This window comes from Oncorhynchus mykiss, chromosome 5, assembly GCF_057628025.1.
Source record: "Oncorhynchus mykiss isolate SJ-2025 chromosome 5, ASM5762802v1, whole genome shotgun sequence".
NCBI classification, from domain to species: Eukaryota; Metazoa; Chordata; class Actinopteri; order Salmoniformes; family Salmonidae; genus Oncorhynchus; species Oncorhynchus mykiss.
In genome coordinates this window covers 46,480,322-46,498,485 of record NC_143026.1, presented here as the reverse complement: position 1 = coordinate 46,498,485, position 18,164 = coordinate 46,480,322, and the positions used below count along the sequence as shown (strand labels likewise).

At 43.2% G+C, this 18,164-nt stretch overlaps 1 protein-coding gene and 2 long non-coding RNA genes across 4 annotated transcripts in view; 2 read left to right on the top strand and 1 right to left on the bottom strand.

Moving 5' to 3' along the window:
- LOC110523952 (GTP:AMP phosphotransferase AK3, mitochondrial) overlaps positions 1-18,164 on the top strand; it is a 38,108-nt gene that overhangs the window by 1,166 nt on the left and 18,778 nt on the right. Inside the window, exon 2 of one of the 2 annotated variants that reach the window (XM_021603116.3) lies at positions 11,948-12,067. The exons of the other annotated variant lie outside the window; for it this stretch is intronic. Within the exon in view, the coding sequence (XP_021458791.1) occupies positions 11,948-12,067 (120 nt within the window). The remainder of the gene's footprint in view (positions 1-11,947; positions 12,068-18,164) is intronic. 2 annotated transcript variants of the gene reach the window in all.
- On the bottom strand, positions 634-8,938 carry LOC149983301 (uncharacterized). The gene is made up of 2 exons (XR_016496086.1): positions 8,826-8,938; positions 634-814 (listed from the first exon to the last, which is right to left on the bottom strand). It is a non-coding gene; the product is annotated as an uncharacterized LOC149983301 (long non-coding RNA).
- Positions 1,371-3,287, top strand: LOC149983302 (uncharacterized). The gene is made up of 2 exons (XR_016496085.1): positions 1,371-1,654; positions 1,778-3,287. It is a non-coding gene; the product is annotated as an uncharacterized LOC149983302 (long non-coding RNA).

Here is an 18,164-nt window from a genome sequence, read left to right as displayed (position 1 = left end):
TTTTGTCACTGGCAATACCCCATAATATACAGATACACTATATACCCCACAATATATACCATATAATGTAAATAATAATGTCAAAGTGAATGTCTTTTGACATTTTAATGAATGAAAAATGAAAACCTGAAATGTCTTGAGTCAATAATTATTAAACCCTTTGTTATGGCAAGCCTAATTAAGTTCAGGAGTACAAATTTGCTTAACAAGTCACATAAGTTGCTCTCTGTGCAATAATAGTGTTTAACAGGATTTTTTTGAATGACTGCCTCATCTCTGTACCCCACACATACAATTATCTGTAAGGTCCCTCAGTCGAGCATTGAACACAGATTCAACCACAAAGACCAGGGAAGTTTTCCAATGCCTTGCAAAGAAGGGCACCTATTGGTAGATGCGTAGGAGAAAAAAAAGCTGACATGGTATGGTTGCATCATGTTATGGGTATGCTTGTCACTAGGGTGGTATTTATGATAAAAATAAACGGAATAGAGCTAATCACAGGCAAAATCCTGTAGGAAAAGCTGGTTCAGTCTGCTTTCCAACAGACACTGGAAGTCAAATGAACCTGTCAGCAGGACAATAACCTAAAACACAAGGCCAAATTACCAGGATAACGGTAAGACCAGGAAGTAGATTGTGTCAAAGTAACAATGTTTATTACAGCAACAGGAGCAAAGGTACAGTACGGCAGGCAGGCAGAGGGATCAGGTGGGCGGGCTCAGGGTCAAAACCAGGAGGACGAGAAAAGAGAGACTTGGGGAAAACAGGAGCTGATACAAAAAACGCTGGTTGACTTGATAAACAAGACGACCTGGCAACAGACAAACAGAGAACACCAGTATAAATACACATGGGATAATGGGGAATATGGGCGTACTTGGAGGGGGGTGGAGACAAATCACAAAGACTTGTGAAACAGATGAGGGTGTGACACAAATATACACTGGAGTTGCTTACCAAGACGTCATTGAATGTTCCCGAGTGGCCAAGTTACAGTTGTGACTTAAATCAGCTTGAAAATCTATGGCAAAACCTGAAAATATTTGTCTAGAAATGATCAACAACCAATTTGACAGAGATTGAATAATGTCCTAGAGACATTAACGACACTCAGTTGTGTCCTATATACGCATGATGATTTCCCTGTTAAAAGAGGTGTGTTTTCTGTTGTCCCTGGCAGAAGCGTCAATTGTTTACCATGTGAGGCGGTTGTTTCCTGAGTGAGTTTTTGAGACTTCGTGTTTGTTTTTCAAGTGTACTGTGATCCTGCGGTGACTGTTTCTCAGTAAAGCATTATGTTTATCCTTAACCACTGATTCCTTGTCTGGTCTCTTCTCTGCACCTGGGTCCCTCCTCACAACTTCCAGGCAAATTAAACAATTTCTTTGAGTGCTTTGAAGACAATACAGTGCTACCGACGCGGCCCACTACCAAAGACTGAGCTCTCCTTTGTGGCCGACGTGAGTAAAACATTTAACCGTGTTAACCCTCGCAAGGCTGTCGGCCCAGACGGCATCCCTAGCCGCGTTCTCAGAGCATGCGCTGACAGGCTGGTGTGTTTACGGACATATTCAATCAATCCCTATCCCAGTCTGCTGTCCCCCCATGCTTCAAGATGGCCACCATTATTCCTATTCCCAAGAAAGCCAAGGTAACTGAACTAACATCCGTCATCATGAAGTGTTTTGAGAGACTAGTCAAGAGAGACTAGTCAAGGATCATATCACCTCCACCCTACCTGTCACCCTAACCCACTTTAATTTACTTACAATAGGTCCACAGACGATGCCATCGCACTGCCCTATCACATCTGGACAAGAGGAATACCTATGTAAGAATGTTGTTCATTGACTACAGCTCAGCATTCAACACCATAGTACCCTCAACTCCTCATCCAATAGGGTGACGCACAATTGTCCCAGTGTTGTAAGTAAGAATTTGTTCTTAGCTGACTTGCATAGTTAAATAAAATACAAATTTAAGCTTGAGTCCCTGGGTCTTGACCCTGCCCTGTGCAACTGGGTCCTGGACTTCCTGGCGTGCCACCCCCCAGGTGGTGAAGATAGTTAACAACATCTCCACTCTGCTGATCCTCAACACTGGGACCCCACAAGGGTGCGTTCTCAGCCCCCTCCTGTACTCCCTGTTCACCCATGACAGCAAAGGGAGCACCCCCCCATCCACATCGAAAGGGACAGCAGTGAAGAAAGTGGAAAGTTAAAAATAAAAAATAAACGTTTTTAATTTCCTCGGAATACATACCACCGACAAACTGAAATGGTCCACGCACAGACAGTGTGGTGAAGAAGTCGCTACAGCGCCTTCAATTTGGCTTGTCACCGAAAACCCTCACTAACTTTTACAGGTGCACAATCGAGAGCATCCTGTCGGGCTGTATCAGCGCCTGGTATGGCAACTGCACTGCCCACAACTGCAGGGCTCTCCAGAGGGTGGTGCGGTCTGCACAACACATCACAGGGGGCAAATTACCTGCCCTCCAGGACACCTACAACACCCAACGTCACAGGAAGGCAAAAAATATCAAGGACAATAACCACCACTGCCTGTTCACCCCGCTTCCATCCAGAAGGCGAGGTCAGTACAGGTGCATCAGAAGCTGTTTTTCATTCTGTCCCAGCTTTATCTCAAGGCCATCATTGTTAAACAGCCATCATTAGCACAGAGGCTGCTGCCTACTTACAGACTTGATATCATTGGCCACTTTAGTAACGCCACTTATCTCGCGTTACTTATCTCATATGTGTATACTGTATCCTACACTATCTATTGAATCTTAACCGCTCTGTCAGTGCTCATTCATATATTTTATATATTCTTATCCCATTCTTTTACTAGACTGTGTGTATTGTGGAGTTGTTAGATACTGCTGCACTGTCGGATCTAGAAGCATAAGCATTTCGCTACACTTGCAATAATTGATTTGATTGATTGATTTGACCAAGTCACACTCACAGCTGTAATTGCTGCCAAAGGGAATTCTAACATGTGTATTGACTCAGAGGTTTGAATGCTTATCTAATCAAGATTTTTTAGTATTTTGTGTAAATCGTTGATAAATTACAATTAAATCAATTTTAATCCCACTTTGTAACATAACAATGTGGAAAAAGTCAAGGGGCGTGAATACTTTCTGAAGGCACTGTACATGGGTCTTCTATAAATAATTGGGCCAATGTGTGACATTGGGATCAACATTTGAAAATGGTTTGAAACACAAGATTGTCATGCAGTTTCACATGTGAGAATAAATTGGATTATGCCGATTATGTATTTTTCTGTAGCCTTTGGCCGACTCAGGCGCACACAAACCATGAATAGTGATAGCATTAATCTCACCATTTGAATCTCCCCATTGCTGTTTTGATGATGAGAAAGTGACCAAAAACATTTTTTTTTTAAATGGAATGATTAAAAGAAGCCAACATTAAATGTTGTCATAATAACCGCACACGGTTTTACCGCGACAGAGTACCGCAACACCCTTCAAACGAAAGTGGCCAAATCTCTTACAAAAACAGATAAAAAATGAAATCACATTTCATGGGAGCAGGATAATGTATACATTGGCTACAATTACAAGAACCTTTCAAGCACCAGATTGAGGAAATGTCTGATTTTCAAAGTACTCCTATTCCAGTACTTGTATTTCTGAGCTCCAAGTTCATGTAGGTTACTTGAAGCCCCTTGTAATTGTTTAAAATTGCAGGTGTAACATGGACAACCAAAACGTATTTGTCATGTTATTTCATTACCAAATCATATTGCGAAGTAGCCCACTAGGCTATGTCATTTGTTATAATATACAGAATAATTCATAGGAATAGCATTGGGTGTTGCACAATAGTCTTTCCTACACAATTGCGCATGGTAGACTGTGTCCAATCCGAGGCACAAAAAACATGTGAAAACATGAACGCATTACTTTGATGCTTTCTCTGTTAAATATAATAGGACCCTGCTGTAAATCAAGCAGACAATACCAGATGCTCAACATCAATTCTCTAAGGATATTGGATCCAACGTGGATCCAGGCACAACTGTCTTCACCAATCCTCGCAAACACCTTTCTTCCAGCACTTGGGCTGTTTTTGCATTGCATTAGCTATCACCAAAGCTGTTCATCACTTGACTTTCATTTGGCAAATTTCTTCCCGGATCAGATGTGTGAAAATATCATGGCATAGCTAATCAGCTGGACACCAAATGCGCAAGTATTATGCATTATTATGGAAGAACCATGTTCATGACAGTATCGAATTAGGTTTTAAGTATCAAGGTAAGGGGACTCAATTAGAAGCATTCAATTTTGCAATGCATAAATTATTATGGATTTGTGTGCCCATGAAAACTGTTTTCACCCCGTAACATAAGGAGAAAATAAATGTTAAGTAGTTACACTGCATTTCTGAGATCTCTATACAAAAAACTGTCTGACAGCTTAATTCAGGGTTCTTACAGGGTTCAAGTTCAATGTATAATTTAACCGCCGGTGTAAGTGCTAAACTGCTTACTGACTGTACACTGTAACATTACTGCATGATTGTAGCAGGTTTACTAACGTGTTAGTTCTATTAGTTATGTTAACTATGACGTTACTTTAGCTAATATGGTGACAACGATGTATAGGCTGTGTGTAGCGGTTATGATATGGTTTGGCTTGGAAAGTTTTGTTTTGCCTGGTCACATACAGCTGATGTGTTGTGCATTGAAGTCAACAAGTGAAGGGAACAGGTGAGAGGAGGAGAGTGCATAGCTGCTAGAAGGAATACAACTTGGCTGCTATGAAAGTGAACTTTGTTAATTCGTGATCAGCTGTGTATTCATTCTGCCGATTCTGTTGAAAAACTTTTCTTTAATGGAAGCATACAGAACTAAACATGATAAACATACGTGAATTTGTCCAATATAAACTCTTGTTTGCAACAGACTAATGATTACACCCTATATCAGCTAGATGCAGGCAAGAGTGTAGAAGATGGTATTGAATGTGTCACTGTCTGTCTATGTGTCTGTCGCCTCAAATTTTTATTTTGAACTCTGTGACCTACGTTGTAAACTTTCATTTATAGGCTAGGTTGTAGCAAGCTCATGGGTATAGGGGAAGTATAATTTAGTAGCCTAAACCTATCACTGTTCCATTGAACTGGGTGAATGGAATGTGAATGACAGTCATGCAATATGCTGTAATAGAAATAAGGCCATGCTCATGGAATTTTAAATGGCACTGACCCCATTGGCTATTATCACCACTATATCTTAATGTAATGACATGAAACAAAATGGCTGATTATAATTAATGACTTATCAACAGTTGTAACAAGTTGTCCAATGTAGAAAATCCTCACTGGTACCCTCTTTTATAGAAATACCCTAAAATAGATACATGATCAGGGGCACCCTAGTGGCCGGGGGCCCTAAGCAACCACTTATCAATCAATCAAATGTATTTATAAAGCCATTTTTACATCAGCAGATGTCACAAAGTGCTATACAGAAACCCAGCCTAAAACCATAAACAGCAAGCAATGCAGCTGTAGAAGCACGGTGGCTAGGAAAAGCTCCCTAGAAAGGCAGGAACCTAGGAAGAAACTTAGAGAGGAACCAGGCTTTGAGGGGTGCCAGTCCTCTTCTGGCTGTGTCAGGTGGAGATTATAACAGTACATGGCCAAGATGTTCAAACGTTCATAGATGACCAGCAGGGTCAAATAATAATAATCACAGTGGTCGTAGAGGGTGCAACAGGTCAACACCTCAGGAGTAAATGTCAATTGGCTTTTCATAGCCGAGCATTCAGAGTTAGAGACAGCAGGTGCGGTAGAGAGAGAGAGAGAGAGAGTTGAAAACAGCAGGCCCTGGACAAGGTAGCACGTCCGGTGAACAGGTCAGGGTTCCATAGCCGCAGGCAGAACAGTTGATACTGGAGCAGCGGCACAACCAGGTGGACTGGGGACAGCAAGGAGTCATCAGGCCAGATAGTCCTAAGGCATGGTCCTAGCCCCCCGACACAAACTATTGCAGCATAAATACTGGAGGTTGAGACAGGAGGGGTTAAGAGACACTTGTGTCACATAGCTAGGGGCCAGCCCTGTATGGATGCAAGGGCTGACCATCCATTATATCAAAATTATAGTTTAAACCATGTTTTGAGGCTATAATGTTTACATTTACTTTGTTCACAAACATTGCAGTTAAACAATCCTATATTTTGCGTTCTGATGGGGTATGACAAGGACTCTAAAGTTCGACCATATGCTCCTAGATATTTTGCCGTGTGACCTGACATTTTATTTTGGGATCAGCAGTGCGACCAGAGAAAAACATCACCCAGATGATAATTCTGGAAATAATGTTGTGAAATAATGTTATGTTGTGCTCCTGTGCAGTTGTGCCTAGAGAAAAAAGTGAGCGCAGATTCGTTCAATCCAAAGACTACCTGTAAAGAATGCATCAGTGATTTTGTATTACTTCCAACTTTCAGAATACTTAATGGTATGGGAATGCCTGTGTCTACCACTTTGTCTCGCCAGTTAACGATGCCAAAACAGTCATTTCTAAAGGATTTCCCAGAAAACTTTCCAAATGAAATGTTAACTGCAAAGTAGGCTTACCTGACAGAATAATATCGACCATCATGATGATTTCTGTTAAACAGGTGGTCTTTTGTTTTGTAATCTCTGCTATTGCGCATGCAGTACAGAAACACCGGCAGCCAAACACCAGTCTATTGAGGTGTGCAAGCGAAAATATATATATATTTTTTCCCCAGACCTGTGGTTTAAGCATGGCTGTGGACTTAGAACAAGAAATGTAGTTGTTTTCCTATTAGAAAAAGTGAGATTTTGAGTGTGAAAACCTGAAAAACACTAGGGAAAATCAGGAACCTGGAAAAACTAAATAAATGTATTGGCTGGTAAGAATTGTGAGTGGCTGGCAAATTGTTTCATCTACCTGCCACAGTGGCTGCTGGACCAACACGTTTGTTTTTAGGCCATGTTCGTAAACCATGTCACGGGTCGTTCCAAAACCAGACATTTGTTTACACCTTGTTCAGTCATTTTACTTCATTAGTTCTCTATCTAAACATCTGGGGGCACAGAAAGAAAGGAAAAGGGATAGCTTCTTCAGAAGATTAATGATCATAGAAATGAATGACTTATCCCTTGCAGGTCTTCACTCACACATTTGAGACTGTGTAGAATGTTCAATGTAATGCATCCTCAATAGGTAGTGCTTTTACACAATGTAAAAACCACCTAATATTCCACAAATTACTTTCTAACTTTAATTACAGATTTTTGTATCAATATTTTAGCTTTTTACAATAAATAAATGTATTTACAGGTTTAAATATGAGTTTCTAGAGCACAACCAGGCCCCCAAGTCATGAGCTCTGCTGATTGGCTACTGCGTAGCAACCTAGTGGTGCCAAAAAGCCCTGGTCTGCCCTCGCAATTCTACATTTTTGGGCTTTCAAATTAGTTTGTTATGATCAGGTTTGATTCCAACGACAAATTATTTAAAAGTTTGCTACAAATCTAGATATTGAATTAAATAGTGATCTATTCTGACTACTACATTTGTCGTCACCAATCACAGGCCAGCAGGCTAGGAGGAGGCTCCCGATTGACTCTCTCAGGCAGGATGAAAACGACTACATCGACCATGATCCTTTGCTAGTTACGGCCACTTTCACCATGATCTTCAGCATATTTTTTTTTGTGCCACTCGGCCCCATTCGTCTTCAAAATCAAATACATAGGAATAGGTGAATGACATCCACTCTATCACTATCTACTGGTTCTAATATCTATGAGAACAACATGTGCTTCAATAGTACCTAGAATTTATATAGGCCCAATATGCTATATCTCAATCAATTAAAAAAAATGAATCTTCTGGTGCTCCTAGATTTTATGTTGTGCTCCTAACTTTTTTAGGTTGGGAGTGCCAGTGCTGCCAATTTTCATTTTATTTAGAGCCCTGGGTATGGCAGTTGAACTAAGCTATTGAAACATTTCTACGTTATATTCTTCAAGAATATTGGGTATATATCATACATTTACAAGTCCAAAAATGAATGTGGCATCTGCCACTTTAATAGTGATGCAATTAGATTGTTTTGTATGTAAGCACAAAATGCAACATACAGAGAAAGAGAAAAAAAAAGAAAGAATGTGTCACCCACAAGATGATGCAATGAAGCGTGCAATGAAAGTCCTGGAAAAAAGCTCTGAGTTCGCACACTCCTACTATTATGGTGTGGTGGTTGCTGATCAACCGACCGCTGGGGAGAAAGATGCAGATCAACAGTTAAAAAAAGTTCAACGTTTTTCTAATGACCCCTGGCCTAAACCCCTGGAATTTCCTGTCTAAGTACTTGTTTTGTTGAAGTTGCTCTTGACAACTATTACAGAGATAACAATAGACCAACACCTTGGAAATAAAATACTCCCCCCTACAGTAGCCAATAGTGCGTTTCTGCTCGGACTATGATAAGAGAAACAGTTCAGTCCAGTTCCACAATCATCCTGGTATCTTACTGCAGTTAGGTCGAGCCTGAAGAGGAGTGACGAGACCCCCATCGCATATCATTAAGTGGAAAGAGCAGTCATTGTGACAAAGAACCACTTTAGTTTGAAACAATTCACACACCTGCATTTCATATAGACCTACAGCTAACGTAAACCCGTGCCACAGGTAACCTGATACATAAACAAGCTGCTACCTGAGCTTTTTACAGTGAAGTTCAAGGTAGTTCTGTATGTAACTGCAACACGTTATCACACTGCTCCAGCTCTTACCTTGGCTGAAGTCCCATCAGATGTGAGGACATCATAAACTGAAGAGTAGCCTATAGCGGACAACTGACTTCAAGGACTTCACTCCCACTCTCCCGAGCACCTTTGTATTACACTGGAATGATAAGAAGGACATAAAAGGCAATAGAGTTTTATTTCAGAACACCCAAGTGAAAACAGGACGAAAAGACTCTGTTTTATTGCCCGTACCATCTTCCACAAATCTGTGATCTAGTTAGCAGTTAAATTGTAAATTTTGTAAGTACACACAAGCACAGCAAGCCATGTGCCAAGTCCTCAAAGAAGGCCAATAGTTCACATAATGCAAGCCTGTATATCCAAAGCACATATTTTCAGTGTGGCGTGTGCAGCCTCTCTGCTCTAGACTGAGATGAGATCCACCGTAGGCTATATTAGCATGCATATGGGTCATGCTGCACCGTCTATGGCTCTGCACAACCCTCTGCCTGTCAGGCAATTCCTTTCTGCTGTTGGACAAAGACCAATTAAGTGAAAGGCTGAGGGGGAAATGTATTCCGGCCTAAATAGGAAATGATCTACTGAAGTTTTTCTAAACCTATTAGAAATATATAGGTAACAATAAAGGAAACACTTGAGTAAATGAGGGATACAACGTATATTGAAAGCAGGTGCTTCCACACAGGTGTGGTTCCTGAGTTAATTAAGCATCCCATGCTAATGGTCAGGTTTTAAAAGGCCCAGTTGCCCATTATTTTGGCTACCGTGGCTAGAATAAGAGATCTCAGTGACTTACCATGGCTAGAAGATTTCAGTGACTTTGAAAAAGGGGTCTCAAAGGAGCATAAGGGGTTTAAGGTGTGTGTCTCAGTCACCAGAACCCAACCCAATTGAACACTTATTGGGAGATTCTGGAGTGAGGCCTGAGACATGGTTTACCACCGCCATCAACAAAACACCCAATTATGGAATTTCTCATGGAAGAATAGTGTCGCATCCCTCCAATAGAGTTCCAGACACTTGTAGAGTCTATGCCAAGGCGCATTGAAGCTGTTCTGGCTCGCCCTATTAAGACACTTTATGTTGATGTTTCCTTTATTTGGGTAGTTACCTGTAGTTTCTTTGAGTACGGTACATACTGTAATCAATTGGGGAGATTTTGTCTTTTCTCGACTTGGTAAAGATACAGGATGTTTTTGTCCTTAGTGTACAGGTTATGTAAGATACATAACTCTGTTCTGGACAAGATGGGATTTGGTAGAATATGTTGTTAGTAGAGAATACACGGTAAAGATGACAGCTCTGAGCTGTGTGTGTTCCTGTGTCTCTCCTTTTGGCAGAACATATAAAGAGTTGGTCCCATGTTTCATGAGCTGAAATATACGATGGAGTTTTGTCACACAGCTAAATGCCACAGATGCCTCTAGTTTTGAGAGAGCGGGCAATTGGCATGCTGACTGCAGGACTGTCCACCAGAGCTGTTGCCAGACTATTGAATGTTCATTTCTCTACCATAAGCCGCCTCCAATGTCATTTTAGAGAATTATGCAGTACTTCACAACCGCAGACCACATGTAACTACTCCAGCCCAGGACCTCCACATCAGGCTTCTTCACCTGCGGGATCGTCTGAGACAAGCCACCATCCGAAGAATTTGAGTACAAACTGTAAGAAACCGTCTCAGGGAAGCCGATCTGCATGCTTATCATCCTCACCAGGGTCTTGACCTGACTGTAGTTTGGCATCGTAACTGACTTCAATGGGCAAATGGTCCCCTTCAATGGCCACTGGTATGCTGGAAAAGTGTGCTATTCACGGATTAATCCTGGTTTCAACTGTATAAGGCAGATGGCAGACAGTGTGTATGGCATCGTGTGGGCGAGAGGTTTGCTGATGTCAATGTTATGAACCTTCCACAGGACACAATCAACAGCCTAATCAACTCTTTGTGAAGGAAGTGAGTCGCGTTCCATGAGAAAAATGGTGGTCACACCAGATACCGACTGGTTTTCTGATCCATGCCCCTATCTTTTTTAAGGTATCTGTGACCATCATATGAATGTCTATATTTTGCAAATGTATATAAAAAAACTGATATAACATTTACATAAGTATTCAGACTCTTTACTCATTGATGAAGCACCTTTGGCAGCGATTACAACCTTGAGTCTTCTTGGATATGATGTTACAAGCTTGGCACACCTGTATTTGGGGAGTTTCTCCTATTCTTCTGTGCAGATCCTCTCAAGCTCTGTCAGGTTGGATGGGGAGGGTCGCTGAACAGCTATTTTCAGGTCTCTCCAGAGATGTTTGATTGGGTTCAAGTCCGGGTTCTGGCTGGGCCACTCAAGGACATTTATAGACTTGTCCTGAAGCCACTCCTGTGTTGTCTTGACTGTGTGCTTAGGGTCGTTGTCCTGTTGGAAGGTGAACCTTCGCTCTGGAGCAGTAAGCACCTACACAATTATAACATGTTGTCTTGTTTGGTGGCAGAACTCATTAAAATATTAACCATTGTGTAGAATTATACCCAAATATATTCAAATATATATTTCTACTTTTGTGTACCTATTTAGGATACATCACCATGAAGAGAATGACATTCATATCCATAATGCACAGTTCTTCCAGAAATGTATTTTTGTCAAATGTAAATTGTTAAAAGTAGTCCTTGTGTTAGATCATGGTTTCTTAAACTTTGAAATCAATGGTTTTGGTTTGGCATATATTTTAAGTGAAATATCTTGAGTCTCATCGCAATTCTGTTATCGTGGAATTGCCCATGACAGCTTTCTGTTTTATCCTTGCAGAATTGGTTCTTCTGAGATAATAAATAGTAAAGATGACAGCTCTGATCCTTGTGTTTTTCTGTCTCTTCTCCGGACTCCTGCAGAGCTGGGTCGTCTGATGAAGTGCATAATGTGTATATGTGTAAATAGTGAAGATCACAGCTCTGAGCTTTAACTTCCTCCCGTGTCTCCTCTCCCTGCAGAGCTGGGTCTTAGCTTTGTGTTGCTCTGTGTGTCTGTGTCTCCTCTCCTGGCAGAGCCGAGTCTTCTGATGAAGTGCATAATGTGTACATGTTTTAAATAGTAAAGATCACAGCTCTGAGCTTTATTTCCCCACTGTGTCTCCTCTCCTTGCAGAGCTGGGTCTTCTGATGAAGTCATGCATTGACCAGGGTCAGCTGGTACCTGATGACGTCATCTCCCGTCTCATCCTGACAGAGATGAGGAACATAGACCAGAGCAGCTGGCTGCTGGATGGTCAGCAATAAGCACCTGCACCACACTCATTACTGCGACCGATAGAGGGGATACAAATGGGGAAATATAGAAAAAGGTTATAATAACAAATATAGCTCTGAGCACCAATGAACAGGGTTCACGGGGTGACAGAAAGGACACGAGATCAGGTGGATAACAAAGCAAGCACTCTATCGTGTGAAAGCATTACCATGTTTATCTCTCAACACCACAAGGTTGACACAGGTGACGTTTGACTAGTACAGTAGGTTGGTTATCTTTGAATGCAGCATCTAATCATTGTCCATTTCCTTAAGAGGCTAATTCATTGAGTCTATATACCAAATCTGGAGTCAATCTGATTTATGGTTCACGAGAAGAAGATTTTTAAGCAGTAGCATATGTGCTAACATGCATATATAGATAGAATGCAGCCATATTTGAATGCAGGTATGTAAACCATTAAAGACTTATGTATTGAGTCTAAATGAAAAAACTGGAGTGAATCTGATGTATGGTTCATGAGGCGAAGATTATTGCAGATGATTTTGAGCATTAGCGTTACATATGCAAAGAATTAGCTGTTAATAGATTCCTTGTTTTTTGAGATATCAATACCAAAGTCAGTGAGGTTCATCTTAGGGACATCCATGATAGCGATGACAAGCTTCAAGTTGATAGGCCATTGTGGAGTGGAATTACAGTGGTTTAAATCCCATAGATTCTGGGTTACAGTTATTTTAGCTAATGTTCCACTCCTGTCATTTGCCAAAGAGACTTTTGGCAAATGAGCCGGGTTTACGGCACAGTTGCTGATTGGTAGTTGGAAGCATTAATGTTAAACACGAACATGCGTGCAAATTTGGCGCAATATAGAATTTTAAGAACAACAATAAACGATACCGTTACGACCTGCTGCGGTCTCTCCCTTGTGAGAAGGTAGTGTCAATGGAGGATCATGTTCAAAGTGGCTAGAGAGGACTAATGAGAGAGAGAAATAATGATAAGGAAAATATTAGCCTACAAGTTTCAATCAAGCCACTTTTGCTTCAGTTGCATCCCATTAAAACTGGAAAAAATTGATTTAAAAATTGACACACCATCCAAAGTGTAATTAATAACTTCACCATTCTCAAAGGGATATTCAATGTCTGCTTTTGTTTTACCCTTCTACCAATAGGTGCCCTTTGTGAGGCATTGGAAAACCTCCCTGGTCTTTGGGGTTGAATCTATGTTTGAAATGCACTGCTCGACTGAGGGACCTTACAGCGAATTGTATGTGTGGGGACATTTGTATTTTATTATTTAGACTTATTAAGGGGTTGAACACTTATTGACTCAAGACATTTCAGCTTTTCATTTGGAATTAATGTGTAAAAATTTCGAAAAACAATTCCACTTTGACATTATGGGCTATTGTGTGTGTCAGCCAGTGACAAAAATGTCAATTTAAAATGTGGGCTGTAATGTGGAAAAGGGGGTGTGAATATTTTCTGAAGGCACTTGAACAGCAAGCTGATGAACAGTAAGTTGCACCTGCATTCATTAGACTACTGGTCTTTAGACACACAGACACAGACACACACACACACACACACCACACGTATTATGCTCATCTTTAGGCACAGCAGAATCACCAGATCTCTAGAAATTAGCCTGGGAACTAGGTTACACCAACACAGGCTTAGGTAAAAAGGCACACACTCCAAAAACCTTCAGATGAGTAAGAATAAGCTTTAGATGTGACATTGATGTCACGCCCTGACCATAGAGAGCTTTTATTCTCTATGTTGGTTAAGTCGGGGTGTGATTTAAGGGTGGGTTATCTAGGTGAATTATATGTCTATATTGGCCTGGTATGGTTCCCAATTAGAGGCAGCTGTTTATCATTGTCTCTGATTGGGGATCATATTTAGGTAGCCATTTTCCCATTGTGCTTTGTGGGATCTTGTTTGTGTATAGTTGCCTGTGAGCATTATTCTAGCTTCATGTTTCGTTTGTTCGTTTTGTTGTTTTTGTTCTTTGACGAACGTGTCAATTGAACAGATCTTGATTGCTTTCGTGCTATTTATGACAACTTTATGATGTTTTTATAGATGAATAGATGTATGCTTTTTTGTGGGAAAAAGCCACTATGACTAAAAATGTCTCTCAATGGGTTAAAAACCTTAGGCCACTAATATGACAACTGATATTGTATGTGATGAAGGGGAATGGACTATCAGATCAATTTATGTTCAGCCTGGCTCTAGGCGGTTTTCCATTTCAAAATGGCTGTCCAAGTGGAAGATAATGACAAATTGTACAGTCATACATGTATCATGTTTAGGGTACTATAAAGAGTTAGAATGATTTGACCTTTTACAAAGCATCTCACCAACGGAACTCTAAGCCTGGTTGTGTCATGTATTGTCATGTTGTGTCCTGTTCCTGTTCTTTCTCTTCACCCTGTCTCCCTCTGCTGGTCGTATTAGGTTACCTTTTCTTCCCCTCTTTCCCCCAGCTGTTCCTTGTCTTCTCTAAACTACCTCGTTCACCCCTTTTCCCACCTGTTCCCTTTTTCCCTCTGATTAGGTCTCTATATCTCTCTCTGTTTCTGCTTCTGTCTTTGTCGGATTCTCGTTTGTGTTACTCATGCCTGAACCAGACTATCGTCGTGTTTGCTGCAACCTTGTCCTGTCCTGTCGGAATCTGCCTGATCATCTAACCTTGTCCTGTCCTGTCGGAATCTGCCTGTCCATCTGAGCCTACGTGTGTTTCGTCATTAAAGAAACTCTGTTTTATTAATTCGCTTTTGGGTCCTCATTCACGCACCTGACAGAAGAATCCGACCAAGAATGGACCCAGCGACTTCGGATCCTCTCCACTCAGCCGTCGAGATCCAGGGAGCGATGCTAGGCAGACACGAGCAGGAATTGTCTGCTGCTCGACATGCCGTTGAGACCCTGGCCACCCAAGTCTCCAACCTCACAGAACAGGTTCACCATCTCCGCCTCGATCCACCGGCCACTTCCAGGGCTTTCGAATCTCCGGAGCCCAGAATCAATAACCCGCCGTGTTACTGTGGGGAGCCCACTGAATGCCGCTCGTTCCTCACCCAGTGTGATATTGTGTTTTCTCTCCAGCCCAACACTTACTCCAGGAGCACTGCTCGTATCGCCTACGTCATATCTCTCCTTACTGGACGGGCTCGTGAGTGGGGCACGGCAATCTGGGAGGCAAGGGCTGAGTGTACTAACCAGTATCAGGACTTTAAGGAGGAGATGATACGGGTTTTTGATCGATCTGTTTTTGGGGAGGAGGCTTCCAGGATCCTGTCTTCCCTATGTCAAGGTAATCGATCCATAACAGACTACTCTATTGAGTTTCGCACTCTTGCTGCCTCCAGTGACTGGAACGAGCCGGCTTTGCTCGCTCGTTTTCTGGAGGGTCTCCGCGCAGAGGTAAAGGATGAGATTCTCTCCCGGGAGGTTCCTTCCAGCGTGGATTCCTTGATTGAACTCGCTATTCGCATTGAGCGACGGGTTGATCTTCGTCACCGAGCTCGTGGAAAGGAGCTCGCGTTCTCCGTTGCCCCCCTCTCCGCATCACTACCATCTTCCTCTGCCGGCTCGGGTGCTGAGCCTATGCAGCTGGGAGGTATCCGCATCTCGACTAAAGAGAGGGAACGGAGAATCACCAACCGCCTCTGTCTCTATTGCGGTTCCGCTGGTCATTTTGTCACTTCATGTCCAGTAAAAGCCAGAGCTCATCAGTAAGCGGAGGGCTACTGGTGAGCGCTACTACTCCTGTCTCTCCTTCAAGATCCTGCACTACCTTGTCGGTCCATCTACGCTGGACCGGTTCGTCAGCTTCCTGCAGTGCCTTGATAGACTCTGGGGCGGAGGGCTGTTTTATGGACGAGACCTGGGCTCGGGAACATGACATTCCTCTCAGACAGTTAAGGGAGCCCACGGCCTTGTTCGCCTTGGATGGTAGTCCTCTCCCCAGGATTCAGCGTGAGACGCTACCTTTAACCCTCACTGTCTCTGGTAATCATAGCGAAACCATTTCTTTTTTAATTTTTCGTTCACCTTTTACACCTGTTGTTTTGGGCCATCCCTGGCTAGTTTGTCATAATCCTTCTATTAATTGGTCTAGTAATTCTATCCTCTCCTGGAACGTCTCTTGTCATGTGAAATGTTTAATGTCTGCTATCCCTCCTGTTTCCTCTGTCTCTTCTTCACAGGAGGAGCCTGGTGATTTGACAGGGGTGCCGAAGGAATATCACGATCTGCGCACGGTGTTCAGTCGGTCCAGGGCCACCTCTCTTCCTCCACACCGGTCGTATGATTGTAGTATTGATCTCCTTCCGGGAACCACTCCCCCCCGGGGTAGACTATACTCTCTGTCGGCTCCCGAACGTAAGGCTCTCGAAGATTATTTGTCTGTAGCTCTTGCCGCCGGTACCATAGTCCCCTCCTCCTCTCCCGCCGGAGCGGGGTTTTTTTTTGTTAAGAAGAAGGACGGGTCCCTGCGCCCCTGCATAGATTATCGAGGGCTGAATGACATAACAGTGAAGAATCGTTATCCGCTTCCTCTTATGTCTTCAGCCTTCGAGATCCTGCAGGGAGCCAGGTTTTTCACTAAGTTGGACCTTCGTAACGCTTACCATCTCGTGCGCATCAGGGAGGGGGACGAGTGGAAGACGGCGTTTAACACTCCGTTAGGGCACTTTGAATACCGGGTTCTTCCTTTCGGCCTCGCTAACGCTCCAGCTGTCTTTCAGGCATTAGTCAATGATGTCCTGAGAGACATGCTGAACATCTTTGTTTTCGTTTACCTTGACGATATCCTGATTTTTTTCACCGTCACTCCAGATTCATGTTCAGCACGTTCGACGTGTCCTCCAGCGCCTTTTAGAGAATTGTCTTTTTGTGAAGGCTGAGAAGTGCACTTTTCATGCCTCCTCCGTCACATTTCTCGGTTCTGTTATTTCCGCTGAAGGCATTAAGATGGATCCCGCTAAGGTCCAAGCTGTCATTGATTGGCCCGTCCCTAAGTCACGCGTCGAGCTGCAGCGCTTTCTCGGCTTCGCGAACTTCTATCGTCGTTTCATCCGTAATTTCGGTCAGGTGGCAGCTCCTCTCACAGCCCTTACTTCTGTCAAGACGTGCTTTAAGTGGTCCGTTTCCGCCCAGGGAGCTTTTGATCTCCTCAAGAATCGTTTTACATCCGCACCTATCCTTGTTACACCTGACGTCTCTAGACAGTTCGTTGTCGAGGTTGACGCGTCAGAGGTGGGCGTGGGAGCCATTCTTTCTCAGCGCTCCCTCTCTGACGACAAGGTCCACCCTTGCGCGTATTTTTCTCATCGCCTGTCGCCGTCGGAACGTAACTATGATGTGGGAAACCGCGAACTGCTCGCCATCCGCTTAGCCCTAGGCGAATGGCGACAGTGGTTGGAGGGGGCGACCGTTCCTTTTGTCGTTTGGACTGACCATAGGAACCTTGAGTACATCCGTTCTGCCAAACGACTTAATGCGCGTCAGGCGCGTTGGGCGCTGTTTTTCGCTTGTTTCGAGTTCGTGATTTCTTATCGTCCTGGCTCTAAGAACACCAAGCCTGATGCTTTATCTTGTCTCTTCAGTTCTTCAGTAGCCTCCACTGACCCCGAGGGGATTCTCCCTGAGGGGCGTGTTGTCGGGTTGACTGTCTGGGGAATTGAGAGGCAGGTAAAGCAAGCACTCACTCACACTCCGTCGCCGCGCGCTTGTCCTAGGAACCTTCTTTTCGTTCCCGTTCCTACTCGTCTGGCCATTCTTCAGTGGGCTCACTGCCAAGTTAGCCGGCCACCCTGGCGTTCGGGGTACGCTTGCTTCCATTCGCCAGCGTTTTTGGTGGCCCACCCGGGAGCATGACACGCGTCGTTTCGTGGCTGCTTGTTCGGTCTGCGCACAGACTAAGTCCGGTAACTCCCCTCCTGCCGGCCGTCTCAGGCCGCTTCCCATTCCCTCTCGACCGTGGTCTCACATCGCCTTAGATTTTGTCACCGGACTGCCTTCGTCAGCGGGGAAGACTGTTATTCTTACGGTTGTCGATAGGTTCTCTAAGGCGGCTCATTTTATTCCCCTTGCTA